General features: G+C 42.3%; 1 protein-coding gene across 10 annotated transcripts in view; it reads right to left on the bottom strand.

Moving 5' to 3' along the window:
* Window positions 1-454: 454 nt before the first annotated feature.
* r3hdm2 (R3H domain containing 2) overlaps window positions 455-25983 on the bottom strand; it is a 38602-nt gene continuing 13073 nt past the window's right edge. For 2 of the 10 annotated variants that reach the window (XM_086087124.1, XM_086087125.1), the window contains 26 exons: window positions 20973-21119; window positions 20165-20327; window positions 19859-20081; window positions 19530-19571; window positions 18944-19030; window positions 18719-18842; window positions 17567-17645; window positions 17127-17186; window positions 16741-16881; window positions 16545-16653; window positions 16330-16425; window positions 15215-15264; window positions 14207-14260; window positions 10704-10939; window positions 9900-10066; window positions 9507-9605; window positions 8810-9100; window positions 7064-7199; window positions 5631-5788; window positions 5363-5502; window positions 4626-4726; window positions 4016-4185; window positions 3793-3937; window positions 2515-2609; window positions 2328-2412; window positions 455-879 (listed from right to left, as the gene is read on the bottom strand). In XM_086087124.1, the coding sequence (XP_085943250.1) occupies window positions 530-879; window positions 2328-2412; window positions 2515-2609; window positions 3793-3937; window positions 4016-4185; window positions 4626-4726; window positions 5363-5502; window positions 5631-5788; window positions 7064-7199; window positions 8810-9100; window positions 9507-9605; window positions 9900-10066; window positions 10704-10939; window positions 14207-14260; window positions 15215-15264; window positions 16330-16425; window positions 16545-16653; window positions 16741-16881; window positions 17127-17186; window positions 17567-17645; window positions 18719-18842; window positions 18944-19030; window positions 19530-19571; window positions 19859-20017 (3174 nt within the window). In that variant the 5' untranslated portion in view covers window positions 20018-20081; window positions 20165-20327; window positions 20973-21119 and the 3' untranslated portion in view covers window positions 455-529. The remainder of the gene's footprint in view (window positions 880-2327; window positions 2413-2514; window positions 2610-3792; window positions 3938-4015; window positions 4186-4625; window positions 4727-5362; window positions 5503-5630; window positions 5789-7063; window positions 7200-8809; window positions 9101-9506; window positions 9606-9899; window positions 10067-10703; window positions 10940-14206; window positions 14261-15214; window positions 15265-16329; window positions 16426-16544; window positions 16654-16740; window positions 16882-17126; window positions 17187-17566; window positions 17646-18718; window positions 18843-18943; window positions 19031-19529; window positions 19572-19858; window positions 20082-20164; window positions 20328-20972; window positions 21120-25983) is intronic. The other 8 variants (XM_086087127.1, XM_086087128.1, XM_086087130.1 and 5 more) reach the window with 8 other exon arrangements.

Genomic DNA, 25983 nt, shown 5'->3' on the forward strand with positions numbered 1-25983 from the left:
AGACATGGCGAGATGGACTCGAGAGAGAATGTGTAAATCGGCGAGGTGGCGGAAGATGACGGCAAAAGCGCTGGAAGAAGAAAGGACGCAAAGGTGGAGGACGAAGAGGTTTGACTGAGGTCGAATGTCCAGTGTGTTTTCTTTTTGTGTGCTACGTGACCCTGTTGTGAGTGCGTGTATGCGTGCGTGTCCTGTAGTGCGTGAGATCGCATTTCCCGTATGATGGCAGCACAAATTTCAAGGGTGAAACGCATGCTTGCGTGTCCCGTGTGCTCTTCGGCTATATAAATACAAAAAACAAGGAATAAAAACCAACGACGAAATCATAATCGAAAGCAAACACCGACCACCTCAAGATTCACACCTTCCCTTTTTATACATTTGACACGTTTGTTTATTATTTTTTTCCTTTGTAATTGTACACCAAGAGCAGTACACCCCCCCCCCCACCCCCACCCCCCCGTGACCCACCTCAGTCCTCCGTCCTTTTCCCGCCGCTCCACGCCGAGAGTCAGCGCGTGTCGTCCTCTCACTGAGAGCTGGCTCTCTCCAGCACGCGCAGGTCATAGTTCTTTTTGGCGGCCCTCAGTTTGAAGAGGCCTGCCGCGCTGTTGTTCAGTTTGAAGGAAGCACTCTGGGCGGCCATGGTGCTGGGGAACACGGCCACCACCGTGTACAGGTGGGCCAGGTCGCTGCAGCCGCCCGCCATGCCCGCCATGCCCGCGGCCCCGGCGGGTCCGCAGCTTCCCCGGCCTCCCTGAGGCTCCTTCAGCCACTGGATCTTGGCGCCGCACAGCGACAGCTGGTTGAAGAGCTTTTCGGCGTCTGGACGCGAAATCCCTTCGGGCAGGTCCGTTACTTCCAGCACGCGACTCACCACTGAGACACGAGCAGATGGAGATGGATAAAGAGACAAGTGAGAGGTTAGCGGGCCTCGCTGCTCACTAATATCTCGGGTTCCCTCTTAACAGACAATCGGGCGGAATTTGACATATCAAAGTGTATACAGGCCCATTTATTGGATGGCTTTTAAAGATTGCAATGCTGTGTGAGGTAAATTCAGATTGATGTTTCTTCATAGATGTGCTTCGGGCCAACATTAAAGAGATACTTGACTCACTGAGTATTTTGTCCAGAATAAATTTTTATAAGTACATTATTTTTCACATAACATTAATACCTTTAAACATTAATTCTTCCACTTGCTGCTAACTGAAGATGACATCACCTGTGCTAAGGAAATAGGTAACGACCAATTATGTCTCACCTGTTTTCTGGGTTTGGTTAGCAAACTGAGCTAGGATTGGTTGTCATCTTTAGTCGACAACGAGTGGAAAAAATAGTTTTTAAAGGTATTAACTGTATATGAAAAATAATGACGTTATCAAATTCATTCTGGACAAAATATTAACTTTTTACTGCTGAAAATGTCTCAATGAGTCAAGTACCCCCCCCCCTCAAAGGGGAAGGGGGACTACAATTAGGTAATGGATGCCTCTTTGTTCACTAGTAAAACAGACGGCAAAAGGTACCAAAAATCTGGCTGAATTTGAGCATTTTCCCTCTTAAGGCCCCACCTCTTAACATTATTCCTAATGTGCTTTGACTGTGTTTTGCTTGTGTTAAAGAGTCGAAGAGTGAGCGTACTAAAATGAGTATACAGTAAAATTCTGTTAAAAAAAAGAAAGAAAAGAAAAACAATTGCTCAAAAAATGTCATATGGTTGCAACAGACATGACTTATATACAGTACAGTTGTGCTCATAAGTTAACAAGCGCAAGGTGTATGTAAACTTATGAGCACAACTGTACATGTTGAAAAGCTAGATGTTCTTAATGACACAAAAATGCTTTACTTATGCCCACTCCAACCTCTGAACATATCAAAATAACTGCCACAGTATTTTTGAATTTTATGGGCATTAAACATTTTTCACACCACGCCACAGTTGTGCTCATAACTTATGAGCACAACTGCGGCTCGAGAAAAACTTGTCGTATTATTATTATAGCTCTCAAATGGCACGAATAGTGATAGAGGACAAGCTTAAATATATATTTTTTGCCATTTCTACAAATCATATGTTAAAACCTTTTTGTTTTTATTTAGACCTGTGAATTGATTCTATTTGATGACAATGCCTACTGCATGGTGACATCAGAATGTGTGCTGGTAGGTTTCCCCACTTTGGATTTTCTGATAAAGTGTCATCAGTAAATAAGAATTATATACCTGGCTGGACCCGCATTTTAAATTCAACGTAATCACTTTAGCCTTGTGATCAATTAACCATTTTGCCACAAGACCTCTCAGGCAATCAAACTCACCAACATCAGTTGTGCCGAGGTCAGTGGATGCAGATTTGAGCGTTTGCTTCTTCCCTCGTGCACCGTGTTTCATTACTCCTTGGCCCTGAATTTGACATAGAATGGATTGCAAGATTGCAGTTAGGACACTAGGTGGCGGTAAACATAACATGGGGAGTTTAAGTTTCCCAAGTAAGACAGGCCTGACCTGATGGGAGTTGTATGACGACTGGCCATGCATGAGCTGAGGAGGACACAGGCTGTACTGGAGGGGCTGTCCAAGTAGAGAGTAGCGTCCGTCACCTGAACACAAGTTCAAAGTTCAAACACAACAATAAGTGGTTTACTGCAGAAAAATGTGTCACAGGACACTTCATTAGGTACACCTGTACACAATGAGAGACAATGTAAGAACTGTCTGACTAAACAGTTGATATTAATTTTCACTTTTCATCTACACTGTGAGAGAGATTTTAAATATTAATTACTGTGATGATTGTAATATTTCAATGATTACGGAACCAATCCAATAAAGTAAGGCTATTGCCAGCACTATCCATGCGTAAATATAGGTCCAAGTGTCGATGAGGTAACCCAATTGCTGTGAACAGTATGTTTAAAGTGGCACAATGCCAGTCATGTGACCCAGTGAGGTGACATGACAGCCTATTGGCTTAGTCATTCCTTTAAAGAGATAGGGGTAGGGGGAGAGGGGAAATAGGTGAAAGATCATTGCCTTTAGCATATAGACAAAGTTTTCAAGTTCAACTATCACGAGATAAGCATGCGTTGTGAAACTGTTGGCAGTTGCGAACTATTTAAATAGGCCATTTGGGTCTGCACAAACTCGGATACCTATTGGGATTTATTATTATTATTATTTATGGAAAATGTACTTTTTAAAATGTTTGCAATTCAAATTGCTCGGTCTCTGAAGGGCCTGTAAAGTGTAAAACAACAAAGTAGTTTTTTTGCTATATGCTCCATATTTCTCAAAATGTTTATAAGCAAGCGGCTCTGAATTTTGCTGAATTAAAAAAATCCCAATTCAATGTCATAGTCTCTACAGACGCAAAAAGTCATTAAAATTCTTTCTAGTCCATTATAAAACTAAACAAAAATAGTTTGCAAAATCCCTAAATATAGCATTTAATTTGACAGCAGTGACAAATCCTCACTTAATTGCATGACCTAGCTCTGCCCCGGTTGTCACGGGAACAAAAAACTGTACTCAGATTTTGAATGAGACAGAACTAACCTCCATCCACCATCCAAAATAGAAAGATTTCAACCAGAATTTGACAAATGGGAATAAGTGTACTGTAATTCTTTATCCTTTGTCTGTTTTGAAAGCAGAATGTAAATAAGACCTCTTATCAAGACACCTGGTAACTGTTTTAATTGTGACAAAAAAGTATTTAAACTATAAAGTACAAGTGTGTGTTAGTGCAGTGCTGAACATTGAACCTTGAACCTTCTTGCTCACCTGGAGCCGTCCCACCTGGACGTGGAAACTGGGGAATGAGGGGTAATGGTCCCAGGCCTGGACAGACGCTGCTGACGCTGCCGGAGGGAGACGGGGTGGGAGACTGAGTTGGAGAGGTCAGCGGACTCGTCAGTTGGGTGCTGGCCTGCATACAAACAGGAGAACATACACAAGATGAGAATGACCGCGAGACGTGCGAGAGCTTCACTTGACTTGTCGAAACCTGTGGAGTGTTGTCAGCTTTGTAGAGCTCTCCCGGCTTGCTGGGTCTTGGCTCTATGCTGTAGTACTTGCATGGGTTCCACTGGACCAGTGGAGGATTCTGGGAAGGCTGTGGTCCATTAGGGACGCTGAGCTGCATTACCATGACTCCGGGACCAGGAGGCGGGACTCCTGATGACACAGACACATGTTCAATAAATTATCAATGTTGTATTTATATTATACATATACAGTATATGACATTGTTCTCATGTTCTCAAGACAACAATGCAAGAACAATGACGCATCCGATACGTTCAAACGTGACTGATAAAAGTCTATGCTATTTTGATCCACATTCATTCACAGCCAAATGAGTACACAAGTCACTTGTGTTTTTCAGGTTTTCCAAAAAGTCTTTAAATATTATCTATTGGCTCACAGCAGACCCCCTTTGATCCCTGTCTGAACTTTCCCCAAGTAAACCTTCACCTGGATTTTATGTAACCCCTGACAGCAACCACAATACTGGGTAAATATGGACAAATTGGTTGAGACATCAAACAAAGTGATGGTCACCCGTGTTCAATAACCAACAAGGGCAACATGTCAGATTGTTGGGGTCGTCTCACCTGAATATTGCTGCTGTAACTGTTGTGGGTTGCAGGGGGACGGTGATGGTGTGATTTGATACTGTTCAGAGCTGGCGGGCTGCAGGTAGCCTACTGATGGGCTGCGAAAAAAGAAATAAATATATTGTGAAAAATCTTTCATATAGTCACAATGTAAAAACATCAATGACTTTCATCCTATTGTTAGAAATAATGATTGTTATGTTACATAAAGCACAACCAAAAACATTCATCAAATTTGTCCAAATACTTCCAGAACCCAAATGAACATTCTAAAAGGCTGTGTTTGACATATGACATCATTCAGTGCAGTAGATCACATCACACCATTACATAACAACTCCAACCACTTTAGGATTATTATATATATCAACATAAGTGAAACGATGTGATGAATGCTTTTTAGACAGTTAAAAAAAAGAAGCTCAGTTAATTACAAGATACTCGCGCATTTCACTCAAGTATTTCAGGGAAACCAATAATAAGAAGGAAAGATAACTTCCCTTCATGGTTATTGCACTGCCAGATTAAAAAAACAAAAACAATTTTCACTTAATTTGTCTAATTAAGGGTATTTAATGCACATAATTTGTTACTTGGATGATCAGTTGTACTATTTTTGGAATGGTGTAATTGTATTTTTGCCCAGCAGGGGGCAATATCCACAATCTACATGAAAACTTCTCAGGATTTGTATTTGCCTTCACAAACAGATGCCCACACAAGTGAATTTGTACCTTGTGCTGTTCTGTTGAGTGGGCGTGATAACACTGTAGTAAACAGGCATGGGGCCCTGGACCGACTGGCTGACAGGCACCATCACCTGCTGCTGGTACTGCTGCTGCACCACCTGCTGACTCTCGTTACCCACTGGCACCTAAACGACACATCAGGATCTCATAAAGCAAGCATCGGTGGATTTGCTGTTGCTGCTGTTTGGTTTCGTGGACATCACACATTTGAAGCCATTTCATACATTCATATTGCGACCGTTAACAATGGTACCTGATAGGATGGCATCTGCGGATACTGCACCATGATACTTTGCATTTGACTTCCGATGCCAGCTCTCTGCGAGTTGAGCAGAGCGGGGTTTTGCGGCTGCTGCACCCCCATCATGCTTTGATAGCTGGGCTGCTGGCTGGGCATCATGGTCTGCAGACCTGGTAACAGCAAACACGAATTTCAGAGAGAGAGAAGAAGAAGAACGGAGAACTCTTGTTCACTAAAGGAACAGGTAGTGTTGAGTGTCCATATATATATATAACATGTCATTCACCACAATAAAAACAACAACAAGAAGATCTTGGTGCTGAAATGTTAGCAGTCTAGCATCTTCTGTTTTTTCTTCTCAAACTACACTTCCATCCTTGTATTTTCCTCCAATTTTGGTGTCTTGTTGTTGCATCTTGCTGCTCTAACAGGTCAGTCTTGGCACGACACCAGACATGATTGTCGGCGAAGATATCAAGCCCAGACACACACACAAAAAAGTGCGTGTATTCCCCAAACTACATTTGTTTAAAGAATGACTGGCTTAACCCATTAAGGCCTGAAGCGTCTGCCAAAACATGCCTCTAAATGGGTGATTTTAGAGTCAAGTCCCCCCCGAAAACCTGGACTTTTCCTGGAAATGCAACAATATTGTCAATGCCTACTAAATAATTGATATCTCCGCTCCTAAAGCAGATAGAAACATAATTCCCCAAAAATGTTAGGGTTTATACCTGTGGCTTGACACAAACTCTGTGGGTAAATTTACCTTCAACACTGGAGCGCAGTTGTAAAAACCTCAGGGGATCGAGTAGTAATTATTTGTCGTCCATTCCGTTACAAAGCCGTCAAAATTGTCAACATCCTCATTGTCTACAAATATATTTCTTAACAATATGTCACTGTCGACTGGTTAAACTGATTCGAAGTCCTCCCACGCCGTCGTCAATCGTGTCATTTATTTCATAACTCCCGCGAATCTGCATTAGCCATGAATAATCGAATACAATTCCAAGACATGCTACGAGGTCCACGTCACCACAAAATGACATATCCGCTCTCTTTTAGCGCTTTAAAAGGTAGAAGAGCGCTACAGCGCTCCCAGCTTTAATGGTAGAAATGTGGTAATGCGTTCCCGGCCTTAATGGGTTAAAGAAGGGTGATTGGAAGCCTATGAGCCGAGTGTGTCCCATTTTCCCTCAGCCAAATATCAAACAAGACAATGACCGTGAATCAAGGCCGCATTGACCAAAATCCACATGGATCTGGCAGATCATCATTTGTCAATAATTTCTATCAAACACATAAAGTACCTCTGCAAAATAGAAATGAAACCAACTAGTGATATGAGGCGATCGGCAAAGGTATAAAAATAAAAAAAAGTATACACAAGCAAGCATTCTATGGATTTTCTGTATATGGAAGTGTTGAAATAATATACAGACCTGACTGCTGTGCAGGTTGAGGCATGGGCTGCGTGCGCTGAGCAGGGTAAGACACCTGGTGGGATATGGGCTGGGCCACACGGTACTGCTGGCCTGAACTGGGATATTGACCAGGGGGGTAGTATGAAACTTGTATCTGAAGATAAAAAAACAAAAATGAACATAGACACTTTCCAGTCATATACAAGGTATGTAAACTTAGTAGTTCTGATATCTGCAAAGGGACCTTTGAAGAGGTTAACATTGGTACGCACTGCACTTTATTTTCCTTGGTAAGTTTGAAAATGATCCCAAACAACCTTGTTTTGTGCTGGAATTATTAGATTAATCGTTGCAGCCTTAAATCACGGATTTTTTAAATTTATTTTTGTTAAGAAAAACACTTTTAGGACACAAACTTCAAAGAATGTAATTTTTTTTTAAACTAAGTACGGCAGTAATGTATTCTTACACTGCTGCACAAAATCCCGTAGTTCATTACATGATGTTCATAACCTCGACGCTTTGAATAACGCGTACGTTTATGTTGTAATAGTCAAATAAACCCGTCCAGGATAAAAATCAATAGGATTTAGCAAATGTTGCAGTTTGACTTGCGTCTTATACAACGAGGCTAAAAGCGGCATATACAATTTCCAAATCAGACACCAGCAGGAATGCAGAGTGGAAAGAGAATGTGAAAGGGGATCGATCTGTTCTTTCTGCACGAAAACATGCAGCCTTTTCTGAGGGTGCACCTGCCAATACCTCCACTCCTGTTACACTGGGGACTACCCACACGTTGAACAACACAGGGCAAAGCTCTGTGTCAGTAAGAAGGGAAACTGCTCGTTGGTGTGTGGTAAATTTTGCAATAAAAGCTTTAGGATTATTACAGACACTGCATTACTTTTCACCTGGTTGCAGCACTATTGGCAAAGATTCCCAATGAGTGAGAGCAGCTAATAAGACTCAACGAAACAAGCCTACTGCTCCAGAATTAACCTACGCTTTTACCTAACACTTCCCATTACGCCCGCTGTCGCACGTTTAATGGCCAGTTTAGACAGCTCGCCTCGAATAGAGTGCAATTACAACTTTATGGATTTGAGCTGCAAAAAAAAAAGAAAAGAAAAAAAAAGCTTTACTGGGGGAGCGAACACTGTGAATGACAGCGAGTAAGAGAAGTCCTCACCACCGCTTCTACAATGGGAAAAATGTGACTGGCTGATATTACCATGATATTCCAAATCAAAAGATGATTGGGAAGTGATTTGCAACTACAGTGCTGCAGCACATTTGAGTTCCCCGAGATAAGGTGTGACAAAGAAAAATTATCCAATTTCACTTGCTTGGTCAGACAAATCTTTTTCAAATAACAAATCTTCGTTTATCTATGCCAGTGACATTGAGTGCCAGGCAGAACAATTCAATGTTCTTCTACTTGGTGGCAGAAGGTAACATTAACCAATGTTTCCCCTTGTTGGCATTCACTGAATTAAATACAGTAATGGCTTTCTGTGATATTAGTATATTAATCGAAATGTGGGTTGTTGCAGGTTGTGAAGTTTGCCAATCAGATCCTTGTTGTAAAGCAACGTTCGGTAAAAAGTAATGACATGGCTCAACCGATGAACATGTGCAATCAACGGTTTAGAGGAGGTAAAATTAACTTCACCTGTTCATCTTGAATTGAATTAACCCAAAAGCCAAACATCCCTCACTTTTTGTAAGTAGTGTATGTTCTATATATGATGAGTGACTTACCTGCTGGGGAGGAGGGGGCTGCATGTAGCCTTGCGGGGGCGGCGCCTGCATGACGGTCTGAGACGGAGGAGGCGGCGGAGGCGGAGGGTGGGGATGTGCCGCGGCAGGCTGATAGCCAGACGGAGGAGGCATGGGTTGGCCGGTGGTCGCCATGATGTAGCTGGTTTGAGGAGGGGGGTGCTGAGATAGGACAGTTGGAGGAGCCTGGTACAAGGGGGGAGGCTCGGGGTTGTCGCTGGAGCCCTGGCGGCTCAGCGTCATTTGGCTGAACTGCGGTGCCAGTTCTTCTCCCTAGGAAAAAACAAAGAAATATTAAATTAAATCATGTGAATTTTTCTCATAATACGTTACTTTTATGTACTGTTCTGTTTAATTGTTTCACTTAAATATCAATTTAAAATTTGAATAGGAAGGGGAATCAGTAATAAGAGTTTGTCTCTTAAATACACATTTATCAATTAACATACAAAATAAAAAAAATTGTTTTTAAGTATTCTCTCCCCACACATGACATAAGGAGCAATAAACATTGTACTATTTTAATTTTTTTTTTTCTTCAGCAAAGATAGGTTCATACCAGTATTATTTTAGTAAGAGTAGAAGGTGTGAGTGTGTAGATGAATATAGCAGTTAGTTGATTGTTGTCTGAATGTGTCAGTCGAACAAATAGTAATGACGGCACAAATTGGGCAAGTACCATTGTGTACTGCTGGGGAGGAGAAACTGGCAGGAGAACCTGGGGGCAGGAGGGGCTGGAGTAGGAGACAGGCTGAGAGGGCTGCAGAGATGCTACGGGCTATACGCGCGCACACACATACATGCATGCATACACGCACCAACAGAAGAAGAGAGGAAGAGCACATCGAGAAGAAAGGTGTCAGAAGCAGGCAGAAGACAGTAGGAAATAAAGATACATGAAGACATTGGATACGTGGGTCAGATCCCTGGAGAAAAGTTAATGATAAGATGGATTGTTATGGAAAAACATTTGTTACTAAATGATTACGATCCTGAACAACTCCAAAACCTTTAAACACTACAAATGGTAGCGAATTACAAGAACTTCTGTCAAACTTGTGTTGAGTCTCACCTGAGCGATGATGTGGTTGCCCATGGGGTGTTGCTGCGGGGTCGGCAGGAGGGCGGTCTGAGTCAGGGCCTGGGGCTGCGGCTGCTGCGTTGGACAGGGGAGCAGGCTACGGCTGGACTGGGAGGCTACAGGTGGGGGACACACATCAGGACTGACTAGGGGCAGGCCTAGTGATGCAAAAAAGTACATCAAGGACACTTTTGCACATTTCTGCGCACATTTGTGAGCATGTACAGAGTAATGAGAAAAAAAAAGTCATCTCTATTATCATTTTTAAGTGAATATCAGTTTATTGGACAACTGCATGGATAATAAAGTGAAGTGACTGCAATGCTAACATGAAACTTACTTAAAAGGAGTTTGAGCTTTATATCACACAGCTATTAGTCTACATGTTATTGTCAGTATTTTTTTAATTTAGTTATTTTGAGAGAATAATAAATTTACACAGTTATATAAGCTGTACACGACTACTTTTCATTGTGTCAAAGTGTCATTTCTTCAATATGGTCCCATGAAAAGATATAATTATGTGGCTAGCTGGGGCATGAGGCAGTTAGACTTCTTGTCCCTTACCTAATAATGTTGTCTGAGAACCTCATTAATCACCAACGCCATGTTATATTATTCCCCAGAAATTGCTTATCATTGTTTTAATGCTAGTTTTTAAACAGAACAGTACTACTAATAAATCAAATGACAATTTTCTTGATATTCAGACGATTGAACAAGACAAGCAAATCAAAGAAATTTTTGGGTAAACCTCCAGTAGGTTTACAGTTGTGCTAAATATCCTACACTTACCGGAACGAGAGCCTTTGCAGCTTCCCTGCGAGCCTTTGTTGCTGCCGAGGCTGTCCCCGCGAGTCAGGATGGAGATGCCAGAGAAGCTGCTGGCCTTGGTGACGGGAGGCCGCAGCGTGCGGTTGGAGCTGTCCGAGTCGGTGCTGCTCCAGGGCCGCGGCTCCAAGCATTTCATGTCGCTGTCCGTGCTGCTCTGACGACTGCTGGACGCTCGGCTGGAGCTATCGCGGTTACCTCTGAGAGGAGACGCAAAAGGAGGGACGGGATGAAAAAAAAGAGGATAAAAAAAAAAAGTGTTAAATACAGAGCCAGGAACGAGGAAGATGTAAACAGAACATTAAGTTGAGAGTTTTCAAGTCAGAGTTGCAGGAAAACAAACAGGATGAAAGGCAGGTAAGAGCACGGAGGTCCAGTCAAGTCGTAAACAAGTACACCAGTACTGTGACCGTATGAGTTTTCGGGGTGAGGACTCAACACAGATGCAGAATACAAATCAGGCAATGAGCCACTTGACAAGAATTTTGATTTGAAAAGACATTCAACCACAATCTCTCTGAGCCACGCGCACACACACGCAAACAAACAAACCAGAAGAACACATGCATAGAAAGAAAAGAAAAAAGACGCTCCAGACTAACACCAGACTCTTTGACAGTGATGGAGGATGAGATGACACTTCCACAAACAATCAGAGACGGAAGGAAACAGCCACATAATGAACTGAACATGATGCAGACAAATAATGAATACAGTGGAATCTCAAAATCCGACGCTTAACTCATAAAAATATGTTATCATAGTAAGTGCTCCATTATCACCAGGTATGCTTAGTTCAGACCAAACACGAAATGTTGCATCCCCCCGTGTTTCTTGTGTACTTTTGTTTGAACATCACTAGTCAATCTAGTTGCTGGTGGTTGTGTTGGCTGCTAAATGCTATCTTGGCTGACAGTTCAACAGTTGTAAACAAGCAATCCACTCAACCAGATACGCCAACTTCCGCACTCCCCATTCCCCCAGGTCTGGCTTGGATTTTGGGACTGAGATGCGAAACAATAATTGCTAATTAGGAAGTGAGTGCTTTGTTTCCAACATTTGAATTATTAGACAAGAAAAATTCTTATTATCATATACATAAACGTATATGACATTTAATAGTGTACTTAAATTCCTGCCTGTGCAGTTAATCAGGGTTTATTGATGGGGCAGTTTGTTGACTCAGGAACAAATAATTGCACTTAATGAATCTCAAAGGAAAACTTCCATCTGCCTATCGGAATGAACTTTGTTTGACTTTGGAGGTTCCGCTGTAAAAGGAAAACAGCACATGCATTTTAAACAGTGTTGTATTGCAGACAACATAACGTACATAAACTGAATACAAAACATATAAAACATTCAGACACAGACACACACACACACCATCATCATCAAGAAGAAAATAATTGGCAGCTACAACTGGTTCACCACTACTACTGTTCATAACACTATGTTGCCGTATACACACGCTGGTTGGCCTTTTGTGGTTTGGTGTTGTGATGCTGTCACCCTGGATAAGGGCAGCTGTCGAGAAAACCGCTGATCACACTTAGGGGAAGCGCCACTGTGGGAAAGCCCTCCATCACAGTGAAGGTGAGCTTACGATGGTACCGATGGATAAAGATGAGGAGCGGGTGCAGAAAAAGGCCGAGCAGCTTACTGGGGGAAAAGGCTGTGCGAGTCCTTCCCAAGAGTGATGTATATCCGCGTGGCGAGCTGTGTCGTGGCGGATGAAAATATATCTCATCCACTGTAATTAATGGAGGATCTATTTTGGGTCCTCCCTCGTTCTCCTTCTGTCTTTCTGCACAAACTATTTTAAGCCAGGATGCTATTTTCTATAATGGCTGATGTACACATGTTTACAGATGGAGTTGAAATGGAGGATGAGCCATAGGAGAAGGTAATCACATGATTATCTCTTCTCCAACACACGCACACACACAGGCAGTCAAGCCATTTTCAGTCTAATCTAAACACACGCATGCCATACATTGTTATGCTACAGCACAGAGGTTGAGCAAGTCCATACATTGAGTCAATTATCAGTTCGTGACAGGCCTATGGCTGGACTCCACCACCAATAAACAAATGTTGTAGCACATCTACAGGCAAAAAGAAAAGAAAAGGGAAAGCTGGAGAGCCGTTCAAAGGACGGCAGATTCTTACTTTGGCATTATGAGGTCAATTCAGTACTCCTATTTACGCATAAGGTAAGCTTGGGTGGACTTTGAGCATGTGGTGAATTAATCGTTAAAGAGACTGCCTCATAGTTCTGAGGTTCGGGTTCGAATTTGGATTACAGGTTTTCTCCACATGCATTCCAGAAACATGCATGCTAGCTTCATGACAACTCTAAATTGTCCATAGGTGTGAATGGTTGATTGTCTACGCTACAGGTTCCCCTTTGATTGGCTAGTGACCAATCCAGGCCCTGCTTCTCTTGGCCAAAGTCCACTGGGATAGGTTCCAGCTCACCTGCGGCCCTCATGAAGAGAGGGGTTAAAGAAAATAAATAAATGATGAATGACTGAATGGATGGATTGGTTATTTATTGGAAACCTGAAGTTTTCCCTTTTGTGGGAAGAATGGTGGCTTCTTCTAGGGTTAATAACGTTCATCTTGTATTCTGCAGAGATGGTCAAGCGACTATTAAGGATGGTGCTTTAATATATTTTGTTAGCAATATATTTTTTGTCACACACAAATAACACCTATCTCAAAGCAAAATAAAAAGGAAAATATAAGTAACATCAACATTTATTTCCCAGTGACAAACTATCTTAGTATAATGATGAGAACATCTTTCATATTCAAGTAAGTAAGAGAGTTTCTGTACATGCTGCCGATTTAGTTAACAACAGTAAGTCTCTTTAAGTGTGTGAACAACAGCGTTAATGAGGAAATGTGTGATAGTAAAAGGTAATTACAGTTACCATGCGTGTGTTTGATCCTGAGGGGTCTAAAAATTAGATTTTGAGCCCTGGGATTATTTGAGACAAGGTATCGATAAGAGTGGAGGCCACTACAATAAATTGACTTGGACAGTTGTTTGGAATCATTGCATTTTTTTCCCTGCTCTACAATCTCCTTATGTTGGCTCCATTACATCTTATTACTGTTGGCAACACGTGACATGCTAACAAAAACTACAAGAATAGGCCAACCACAAACAAACATGTCGCTGAGGAGGCAATGTGAATACTTTATACAATGGTGGCGGTGGATGGAAGGTCCAGAGGTATAGTACATCAGTCAGTTCTCAGTGAAACCACAAAGCAGCCATGCATGGGCCACAGGGAGCCCCACGGTGCAGTAAAGAGTGGAATAGCCATCAGTCAACGGACTATGCCAAGCAGAGATACCCAAAAAAAAAAACACACAAGTCACCACTGTCATCACTAATCAACTTTCAAGTATGGGCATGGCAACACACAAGTACAAGTGCAACAGCACCCCAATACCTAAAGATCTGCCTCCTCTTTTGAGAGCTAGAGCAGTAGCCCTCGGTGGAAAGTCTGTTGGGGTTAATATTGGGAGAAAATGCTGGCATTACAAGACTGTAGTTGACAGCGAGGGGGAAAGGGTTGGAGAGGTCATCACAGTGCAGCACTTTAGATCTTGAAAAGGACGAGGAGGGGAAGGGAAAAATGCACACAGGGTAACATTCTTAACTGTTGAAAGCTCAGGCTTCCCCTTTCTCTTTGTCAACTTTTATAAATCACATCACTGGCAGGATTTGACCAGAGAATCAAGCAGGGAGGGATTAGTCAAGTGATTTCAAATGCAACAATAAACTAATCAAAAACAATTTAGATAATCTATTAATGACAACCTATTGGAGGATTTGGACCTCACAATTTCATCCTCTCAACAGGTAAAATATTATCATATTTCTGCAGTCTTTCATTAAAGCAGATTGCCTATTTATGTGTTTAATCAAAATAAGATATTTGCAAACATCTGAATTATCTTGGAAAGCAATGATCAAAATGTTTGCCTATTTATTGACATTTTACGGACCAAACCAATAACTGAATCATAATCAATTTTTGGTTTGTGCATTTAAAATAATGTCCTGATTTTTTGGGGGTCACCCTATATGTCACTATAGTGTGATATATAATATTACTATGAAGTAAAACTTACTTTGACTGGGTAAATCTGATTTGCACATTTACGTGGCACCCGCATTGCCAGCTATCCACAGTAGGGATCGGGTTTTTATCCACATTTGGAAGAAGCTTTAATCAATGACGTGCTTTTGACACATATCCAAACTGTGCTACTTGAAAAATTTTTTATTGTGTCACTTGATCAATGCAGTATATAAATCCAGCCTGAAAAATGTTAACAAGAACTAACTAAAGAATTTGAACTTGGTTACACTAATGACATTTAGTGATTAAGCCTTCTTCTTTTTATGACTGACAATCACAAAAAAGAAAGAACAAGTGGCGACACTATCTTACCTGTTGTCGTTGATGTATCCATTCTGAGAGGACTGTAAAAAAAAGGACACCTGCACATTATGAAAGGCTTCATTCACTCTGAGGCACAGTCATATTTTACATCAATGCAACAGCTTCAAAACTCTTTTAACCCATTAAGGCCTAAAGCGTTTGGCAAAACATGCCTCTAAAACCAAAGGGTGACTTTTGAGTTACCCTCGAAAACCTGAAGTTTTCCTGGAAGTTCAATAATATTAAAAATAATTGATATCTCAGCCCCTGAAGCACATAGAAACATAATTCCAAAAGCTTTTTTCAGAGCTTACACCTGTGGCGTTCACACAAACCGAAGTTTATTATTATAAACCTTCAATATACATCTTTTTCAAAATCAACAAACAAATGTCGCATCTGCGGGTATATAACTCCAAATATATTTACCTTCAACACTGAAGCGCAGTTGTAATAACCTCGGGGAATAGAGTGGTAATTATACGTTGTCCATTCCGTTCCAAAGCCGTCAAAAATGTCAACATCCTTATTAGCTACATATTTCTTAACAATATGTCACTGTCGACTCGTTACACTGATTCAAATTCCTCCCACGCCGTCGTGTCATTCTTTTCATAACTACCGCAAATCTGCATCAACCATAAACGCTTGAATAAAATTCCATGCTACGAGGCCCACGTCACCCTCACGTGCATATTCTGATTAATTTTGTCGTCTAAGAGACCAAGAATTGGTCAAAACATAACAAAATGACATATCCGCTGTCCCGGCTTTAAAAGGTAGAAGCGCGGTCACGCGCTGTCGGCCTTAATGGGTTAATAGGCACAATGTTATATTTCTAAACACATTGACAGAACTGAGTCATGCACACTACGAGTTTCAGCCAGTTGCCCGTAAAGGTTTGGTCATCTAACTTCCTTTCCGGCTACTATTTGTCTGGATAATCCACGTTCATTTGCAGTTAAGTTACAGAGGCCACTTTTACTAATGCCCAAAAATAAAATAATTTTAAAGCTTTTAGATACTATTTAAAATAAAGCAAATGAATGATGCATTTTTAAAGATCTCACATGTATAGAAGCTCCTCTGTGCTTGCTTTATTAAAACCAAGATCCAAAACTTACTTCTCGGGCAAAGATCCGGTCTCGTACCCGCTGATATTCTTCCTCTCGCTCCTCAATAGATTTGCTACGCCGGCCGTCCTGCAGTGGTACACGGATCTAATGTTGGCAAGGGGGAGAAGCCTCCGATTAGAGTATGTACTGGAAAATTAATGTGACAAGATGAGAAAAGTAGTCAACAAAAAATTATATTCAGTAAACTAAGGTTGGAATCCTACCTGATTATCATCCTTGTCCATACTGGCGTCATCTCTCTTAAGAATGAATTTCTTCTGGAAGTCCATGTTGCGCTCATCCTTGATGTGTTCCGAGAACCTTTGCTCGGGGCTACAAGATCATATAGCAAGTTTAGCTATGTAGTGCGACAGAAAAAAAGTCCAACGGTCTTGGCTGAAGTTCTGAACAGACGCTCACATGCGCGTGTTGCCCGTCTTGTTGATGATGACCGCTTTGCCCGTCTGATCCACGTTGTGATCCATTCCAAAGTAGGCGGCCACACGGTGCAGCAGCATGCGGTGATATGATGTCATCTGAGGAAACTTCTTGTACTGGTTACTATGAGGAACAAAACACACATATGTTGAGTGAGGATTTAAGACTTAATGGAATAACGCTATTTTCAAAACGCCACAAATAGTGTCATCTCGATGCCATGAAGAATCGGTCTCGGAAATGTGACTACCAAAACGCTGATAAGCAACATCTTCCGAGATACTGTCAGTTAAAAGCAGGCCCATTTTAATTAACAAACTGTGTGCATAGAAAGAGATGCAAGAGTCGCTCAAAACAAAGTAACTTACTTGTCGTCATTAATGAACTCCAGGATATCTTGTTCTAGTTTGAGCAGCATCATTCGATCCCTGGCAGTCCAAAGTGGGGAAAGAGAGAAAGATCAGTGCCTGGACTTGTTTACTGGCTTACTTTTACATTAAAAACACATCCATTGCTCTTGGTTAACAAATGTTGTTCATTTGCATTTTAAAGTGTTGCTTATATGGGAATTAAACTCAATCCCTTGGGGGACATTCCTGTCTTTTCAAAGTCTGGTATTTTGTTCATTTTAAGCAGCCATAAATCAAAGGGAAACAAATATTCAAGTGCAAACCTCTAGTGTGCTACAAACTGATCAAGTAGTCACAAATTATTTGTGAATCTAAACAACAGAAAGTTTTGTTTTGTTTAATGTTTGCAACCTATGATAGCGTAGAATAAGAACAAGTGATGAAGAACAAGCTCCCACCTGGGATTGTTTTTCAGTGTGTTGACCAGAAACTCGTGCACGTCGATACCCGTGGAGTCAGTGTATTCCTGACTGGAGTCTGACAAAACAAAATAGAAAGAAAGCATTAATGTAGATGATGACATTAAAGTGCAAAGTCAAGAAAGCTGCTAGTAATAATGGCCAAAGTAGCTTCTGACAGAGTATCAACAATTCCTAGTAGCTCGGGGGAAGACGAACATCAGGAGAAGTCAAGCACGCTGTCCTGTACCCGCACACACACACAATCTACTTCGGGAGATTGTTTTCCACTATTTTCCACTACACTAGACAGTCAGGACGGCCATTTGATCTCCGCCGCGCTCAGAGTCTAATGACGCCTGATGGCCACTGCCCAAAGTCGAAGGCAAGAAGATAATGAGAGAGGAAGAGCAAGGGAACCCATTTTCTCAAGAAAGATATTACCTTTATCATTTTACTAAAGTGGGAATTAAAAAAAATACAACTGGGCATCATCTAATAACCAGGAATCTTGTCTGTGTCCGTGTGTATGTCTTCAGATTCAACGTAACAAATACCACACACAGAGCAGAGCACAGACTTAGATGCAAGTTGGATGTAAAAAGCCCTGAAGTGGGATTCTCGCATAGGGCCAGTTTCTAGCATTTTTACCCACTCCAATCAAAGTCAGCTTAGGCCCGATTATCAGATGTCAAACTCTGTTTGCCAGACAGCCCACCGCACAACTGCAATGGATGATGAACTCCACTCGGGTGGCGATGGAGGCAGCTGCCTCCATTTCAGTGGGCCATCCGGCTAGCATAGAGTTTCTCAAGCCAGCTCTGTGCTGCTCCACTTGAGCAAAGCAGCTGCGCTCCACTAACAAAGCCATGGCGGAGCAGGCCAGCTGGGCAACGCACTTCAAAAAAGGTGTTGGTGGTGTGATTGGGCACCATTTTAGATGTTGTGCTAACAGTTTTATTTCATAACTGAATTTCCTCATGCTGCTGTCTAAATTTAAATAACATTGGTGGTTAGACTTTTTTTTTTTTTTTTAAACCAAGAAGGTGGATGGTAAAATTATCCAAGGTGTTACTCTAAAAATATATATCTATTTGAGTCAAACTTATGGCACTCACATTGTCCCACGTTTAGGCTCTAACATGAACTTACCACGGGACAACATCTTCCGTGGAGCTTTGTCCTTCTTCTCCTTCTCTTCATTTTCATACTCATCCTTGGAGGACTTCTCCTCTTCCTTGTCTGACGGACAGCTGATGTGAAGCTGGATGATATCCTAAAGGGAGAGGAAAACATATTGCATCAATTCTAAGAGGCGACACCCAAACTGATTGTTGGTTGGTGTTCAATATTTGAAGTTAAATGGCGGAGCAGTACCGATTCTGGAGGGCCATCATTGGCGAAGAGACCAGAAGATTCCTCACATACCGCCAGACTTCTCACCAGCTTCAGTTTAGCATTAGACTGAAACAGTAAAGACATTTTATCAGTTCTTTAATATGTATTCGCCAAGCAACCATCTAAAGGAGGGCAAGAAAAAGTTTTTGGATGGATGTTGTGTTAAATAAGAGTTACAGAGCATTAAAAAAAAAAGTGCAGTTCTGCAAGGAAAGAGGACGGCCTAAGTATCACATGGCAAACGCACAGAGGCTAAATGTGGCAGAGCTCATTAGGACACGCTTTCCTTCGGCAGATTATGGACACTCAAACAAAATGAGGGTGATCCAATTGTGAAGACAGTAAAAGCCACTAAGGCACCAAATGAGCTTCTCAAGAAGCATGGTGCACATATAGATATTTCTACGGCATAGTCATCAAAAACAAAATTAAAAAAAATTAAGGTAAAAGATCAAAAGAGAGGCATGTTCAAATGTAAAAATAGCAAGTTGGTCATCATGCATGACTAACTAGCAGGAGTGTCCAAAAGCGTACATGAAAGAACAGCATGTAATAACAAATTTACCTTGGCCCTTTTCCTGCCATGACTGTGGTTAGAAGCCCGTTTCTGCAAGACAATTTCAAGGAAAGGTTACAATAATTGACAAGAAAAAAGTTTGCAACTGTATTGTACAAGCAAAGTATAAATGTCTTAAAAATCAAACATAGCTTTAGAAAGGTTGTGTGGAATTGTAAAAGAGGAGTTGAGTAGCAGTAAAGCCAGAAATTACTGTATTGATAATGATTTGTGACGTTTACATATGGACAAGGAAAAAAGTAATATTCGAGGTGACCTTTGGTGTTTTCAAGCCTACTGCCAAGCGTTACATGTACAATTGATTCAGTCCACCCAACCTGTACATCCTGTGGGGAGCTATCCTCAGGCTCCGGACCCTCTCCTGCGCCTTCCTTGGGGCCCTGCGGCTGAGGAGAGGTCTTACCTCGACCGCAGGGCTCGATGAGTGGCCCACTCTCTCCCTCCTTTTGGATGTCTGGTGTCAGGCTGACTGACATCTTCTTCTGGGAGAGGGAGAGGGTGGGAGATGGGGAGGGGGTTGGGTGCAGGACCCAGGAGCTTCTGAAAGCAGAAACAACAAGTAAATAAATAAATATAACTCAAAATGGTTGTTTTTCTATGAGAATGTATCGATGTCTATCTACCTTTAGGTGGTATCAGATCGTCTGCCCACGTTTTACAGTGAGAGCAGCTGCGAAACACCGGAGAGGAAGATGCGGTGAAGAAGCCACTAAGGTAGTGTACTGGGATGGACTGTAGCAGGAGGCGAAGTGCAGGCCATAGTAAGCCTTAACCTTCCGGGTTGGGCTGGAGAGGAAAAGGTTTCATTCATTTGTTCAGAGTGCGGAGCACATATCGGTTCACATTAATTTATGTAAGCAGCCTATTAATGCATCGGATTTTATATAGCGCTTTTCTAGACTCTCAAAGACGCTTTAAAATGGAATGGATACATCATACATTCACACATTCACACTGTGGTGGCGGTAAGCTACTTAAGTAGCCACAGCTGCCCTGGGGCAGGCTGACGGACGCGTGGCTGCCGGTGTGCGCCTATGGCCCCTCCAACCACCACCAAACAGTCGCACCTTCCGTACACCAGTATGAGTAGCACTGGAGGCAATTTGTGTGAAGTGCCTTGCCCAAGGACACAACGACACATGACTTGGGGAGAGCGGGAATCGAACAGTCGACCTTCTGGTTACTGAACGACCGTCTCTACACCCTGAGCCACAGCCGCCACCAGCCATATTATCAGCAGCTTTGTATTTTTTCTACATTTTGCATTTTAAAAGTTGAATTTATTGTTTGAACATTGCACTTATTAGCTGATAAGCAGCCTTATCTTCTCACGGTGAAAATAAACATTTAAATTGTGGTCTTTCCCGATTAAAAAAATTGGTATAAGTTTACCTGGTTTTATGCTCTAATCCAATAAAAAAATATATTTACAGCAATCAGGTGAAGTGAAGGGGGAGCCGTTTGCCGGCCAGTCGGGGACGAGGAGCACACCAACAGGCCAGCCACCACCTCTGAGGCTTCTCACGTGTGTCCCTGCGACTCAGTGTAGCATCATGATCACTCTTCCACTCGGGAGCCCTGAATAGTCAAAGTCAAGAGAGAAAAGAGGAAGACACGCATGACGTCATGATTCTCAAACATACACACGCAGACATACCGAGTGACTCATCTCTGCTGCTTGCTGCTGCTGCAGCATGTAGCGGAGAGGATAGAGGAAGAAGCAGGTTTATATTCCATCAGGTTCGTTCTCCCTTCATTTCATTGAATAAATCACTCTTTAAAACAACTTTTTAAGGCATCCGAAGTATCCATTCTATCCAAAAATGAACATGACAGTGAAACAGCTAAATGGTGTGATTTGGCAGTGGAGTCAAGCCGAGCAGCCGATGCATCTCAACCCTGGAGGCTGGCTCGCATGCATGCACAAACGCAGATTACCTGCGTGTGCTGCAGGATCGTCGGAGATAAGCCAACAACCGAGGCAGGGTTTCCCAGAGCAGGGAGAACCCGGGCAATGCTACAGCAACTGCGTCACAGCAGCGGCATTGACCGTGACGCCCACAGCTAAGCTTATACAAGACTCCCACTATTTGCCTTATAGAGACAACCGTCTTCTCCGTTTGCGCTACGTCCTCTTATGGTTATGTTTAGATTCATTGAATTGGGAACTTAAGCAGTTGAGTTACAGTGTGTTATACTTAGTGTTTCTGATATAACAGGGATGGACAGGAAGTAGGTTGTAGCTGTGTCACTAAGGGCAACCAAAAAACAAAAGACTTGGGGGGTAGAATTTGAAGACTTGCCCTGATGTCAGTCCTCGGGGCCACACTGCAAAAATAGTGCGCTTATGAATAAACTGGCTTCACCTAGTCCCTCCTCCTCCACCCCAATCCTCTTTCATGCTCCCTCCTCACACTCCGCCTGCTTCCCGCAACACACTCGCAGCTACTGGCACACTGGGTTGCCGGGGAGACGGCAACGTCATTCTCAACTGCTGCCATTTGTGTTGAGCGAGTACCAGTAAGGAAGGGGGGGGGGGGGGGGGGGGGGTGCGGAATGATAGCAAAAATAAATACACGATAACGGTTGAAAGCAATAAGGAGGAACAATCAGGTATGCATTCGCCGGTGTTCAGATTTGTGCAAGGTTCTTGAGCGTGAACCACACAAAATTGGCGGATGCTCGATGAGGGTTACAATATCAACATGCTCAAGTGTAAAAGAAAACATATAATGCATTGCGTTGTTTTCACAATAACTTATCTGTGACATGGTTTCCTCAAAATGAAATTAAATCAGCCTGTTTGAATGGGTGTTCTTGTCTCATGTAAATAATACGCTACTCACCCCGCCCCTTCTACTGGGGACTAATGCCAAGTATGACTTTCGTTACCACAACCAGGGCAAATCCCCCCCTGCCTCCTTAGTTTAAATTTAAAGTATGTGCTGTATATCAGGCGCCAACGCTAACTGCTTACATTTTAGCCTTGACGTGGTAATACTTTTTGTCTGTGGCGCTTGTAAGTGGCAAATCTTTTGGCCAACAAGTCATGGGGGGAGAATTCAGTAATGGGGTTGGATAATGTAAATTAGCCCCACTGTTACATCACAATTAAACAAACCTTTTAATTGCTTGTTCACGGACATTTTCAGAAGTAGGTAGCTCACAAATGATTTATGTAATTGCACACTTGATGAGTGGGCAGGCACACCATTGAGCCAACTATTTGTATACAACTTGGCAATTAAAAATACAATTTTGCCTAAATTTCACATCATAACAAGGATTTACAGTCAAAGAGCAGGCTAGTGACAAAAGCTGCAACACTGCTACCTGCCGACTTCACCACTTCAATTATGTCTGCTGTTATCTCTTGACATGTACCACACAACACAGGCTACTTGCAACTATTTACAAAGGATTATTTGCGTAATTAAGCTATGATTTAAATTAAAAAAAACACAATGGCAATATCAATGCTTTAAATGACCTATATTGATTACCAACATAATGGTTTAGGAAATATTGACTCTACAACTGGCTGGTTGCAATGCTACAATAAGTTTGGCTTGTTTCTGGGAGTTTTAGCATGCAATAGCAGCACAAGTAAATGACTGATTCTCAAAGGTTTCCCGAACAGACTACACTGGCTTATCTTCCATGTGTCTATTCAGACCTGAATAATAAAAAATAAAAAAATTGTTTTAACCCTAGTGTTATGTCCTGGTCAAATTTGGCCATTTTAAAGATGTAAATTTTTAAGATGTATCTCTGTAAATTGTAGTTCATTTCTTGGGATTGACTTAAAATTCCATGACTTTATCCACGAAGAGGGTTTAAACACAAAACAATTACAGTGCATTAACTGTAAATCTGTACTTTTTCAGTCAAATGTCAAAATCGGCATCAAAAATGTTTACTGTGTAAGTCAGGAGCGAGAAATAAGTGGGCATGAGGGGAGCAAACCAGGAGCTAGAAGTTTATAGAGCTTCCAAAGTTTGGGATCAATGACGGCCACAATTGACAATGCGTTACTCAACACGCAGACTAACAGCGAGCCAACTCCACACTCAAAGATACTAGATTAGACTGAGAAGATGGCACCCCAAGTGGACAAAACACCTGCAACTCACATGCATGTTCTCGCGTTTCATAATGCAAAGTTGCTACTTTTATCCAATCACTTGATTGATTGATGAGATTATCGTTAGAAGACTCAATTCATGATTAAACGTGTGACAAAAGGTCTCGCAAAAATCCCCCTTTTTCCCCTGTCGCAGCACTGCAGTGAAAACCATGCTGACCCACTTCACAGGCACTCAGTATGCACTGACGACTTAAAAATGGGACCCTCTTGATGACAGGCCACCAGCTGAGGCGTAGAGGCTAAGCTGCCCTGCCCAGTGTGTCAAGTTTCCACACCAAAGGATGCTTGGCTGGGATGAAACACTGGATTTGTGTGAGCATCCATGTGGCCCCACTTTGTGAAAGAGATAGCAGTGTATATAGGGGCTACGCTAGGCACTTTTGTGTGTTGGACTTCACAGTCGCATACGGATTATTCATTTATTTATTTATTCATTTTAATGTGGCATGAGCTCACGATCAGATTTAGCCACAACGGGTCGGGCTGGGTCAGGGACTGAGCAACATTTAGCAGCAGGGCGAGCTATTTTAAATGAGAATGATTTCTTCAGGAAGGATCAGCACCATATCTGAATCACTAAAGAACATGAAAATATTCATTTGGCTGACTAATATCACGCAATGGCGCTTTTGTCACCAGTGTATGGTACAAATTAGCAGTGATGAATCTACTGATTTCAGGGTGCATCTAATTTAAAATTCAACTCTGTAAATAATTTACTCATCGCCAGTCAGCGTGCACATAGAAACCAAAAGCAAGAGTCATGTTGAACTCATTGTGCCTTGCATTATGCATATTTGATTTTCAAAGAGACTTACATAAACCAGTGCACTACACTGCATCAACGAAATGTACAAAGATACACATTACAATTCAGGCACTAGCTTGTTGCTTCATCCTAGCTTGCTAAGTAGCTAGCACAGTTAGTTTTGCAGCTCTTTGGAATGATTGAGCGTGATTTCAGCACAGATCAGACTTGCTTAGAGTGTATATGTGAGAGACGAACTTCCAATGTGGATAATAATAAAAACTGATTCACTGAAGAATTCAGTGGATTGTGTGGAATTGATTGCCGACATACTGTAGTAAAGCAACTAGGCATGAGCCCGATTACCGGTTTGACGGCTTAACAGTTTTAAAAAGTCAAGGTTTCAATTAACACAAACTGTCAATTACTGGTAATGATCATTTCTTTAGTTTTTTTAAGTGGATTTCAAAGCAGGCAAACTTCTTCTTCAGTATGATTGTCTGCTTGCAGAGATCACCGCCTTTTTGAAGATGTTTGATACTCAAAGTGATACAATGACCAATCACGGCTCACCTGTTTTTCTGAAGCTGAGCCATAATGGGTTGTTACCCGAGCCCTCAGAAACTATGATGTAATTTGCAGTCGACAGCATGTGGCAAAATGGTTGCCCCAATTTTGCTGGTTAACTCGTCGTATTCCACAAACTCAATATGAATCAGAATGCTGTGTTTAGACTATAGGGGACACATACAACATATTGTAAAGAAAGTTTGTGTTGACTTCCCGTTTAATTGTATTACTGGAAAAGTCGCACTTTAGAATGCCTCTCCGTGCTCTCTCCGAGAATGAAGGTGGGGGTGAAGAAAGCCCAGGAAGCATGTAAACGGGTACGAGCACGCATGGACAAACCCACAGACAGCAGAGGGAGAGCCATCCACAGGCCGCTTGACCCAATTCATCTCGTCTGTATTCAGCTGTGCACCTCGCCCATTTGACGTCACAGAGAAGCCATTTCACAAAAGACAGCAAGGTTATTCCGCCACACAGTGAAGGTTGCCGTGAGCGTGTGTTTGTTGTGTGTGCGTGTCACAACAGCAGAGTTTGTGCAAGCTCAGAGCCTCCGCATATCATATATCAGCAGCGTTTGCGGTGTGTGTGTGTGTGTGTGCGGGCGGGCGCCGCGCTCGTCTATGTCAGAGAGGATTCCCCTTTGCATCGGTTACACAATCTCACAGGGAGGGGATGGGGCTGCTGTGGGCTGGAGGGGACAGCCCATCAGTCTGAGCGTCACAGGAGCAATTTCACACACATGCACCATTTGGCAACATGACACTTCCTCTTTTCATAAAACTGAGGCAACTTGTTCGATGACGACAGGAACGCGACATACATGGTCAAGTCAACGGCGGCGGAAGACAGGGTTTCTCTTAAACCGTCTACATCCTCGCAACCACCCACACTTGTCATTCCTCTTCCCGTGGAACGAGGATACCCCTTCCTTCCTTCCTTCCCTAACCCCCCCCCCTCCACCACCTTCACCCAACCCA

This window comes from Leptonotus elevatus, chromosome 10 (assembly GCF_054856555.1).
Source record: "Leptonotus elevatus isolate MCC_2025b chromosome 10, RoL_Lele_1.0, whole genome shotgun sequence".
Classification (NCBI taxonomy): Eukaryota; Metazoa; Chordata; class Actinopteri; order Syngnathiformes; family Syngnathidae; genus Leptonotus; species Leptonotus elevatus.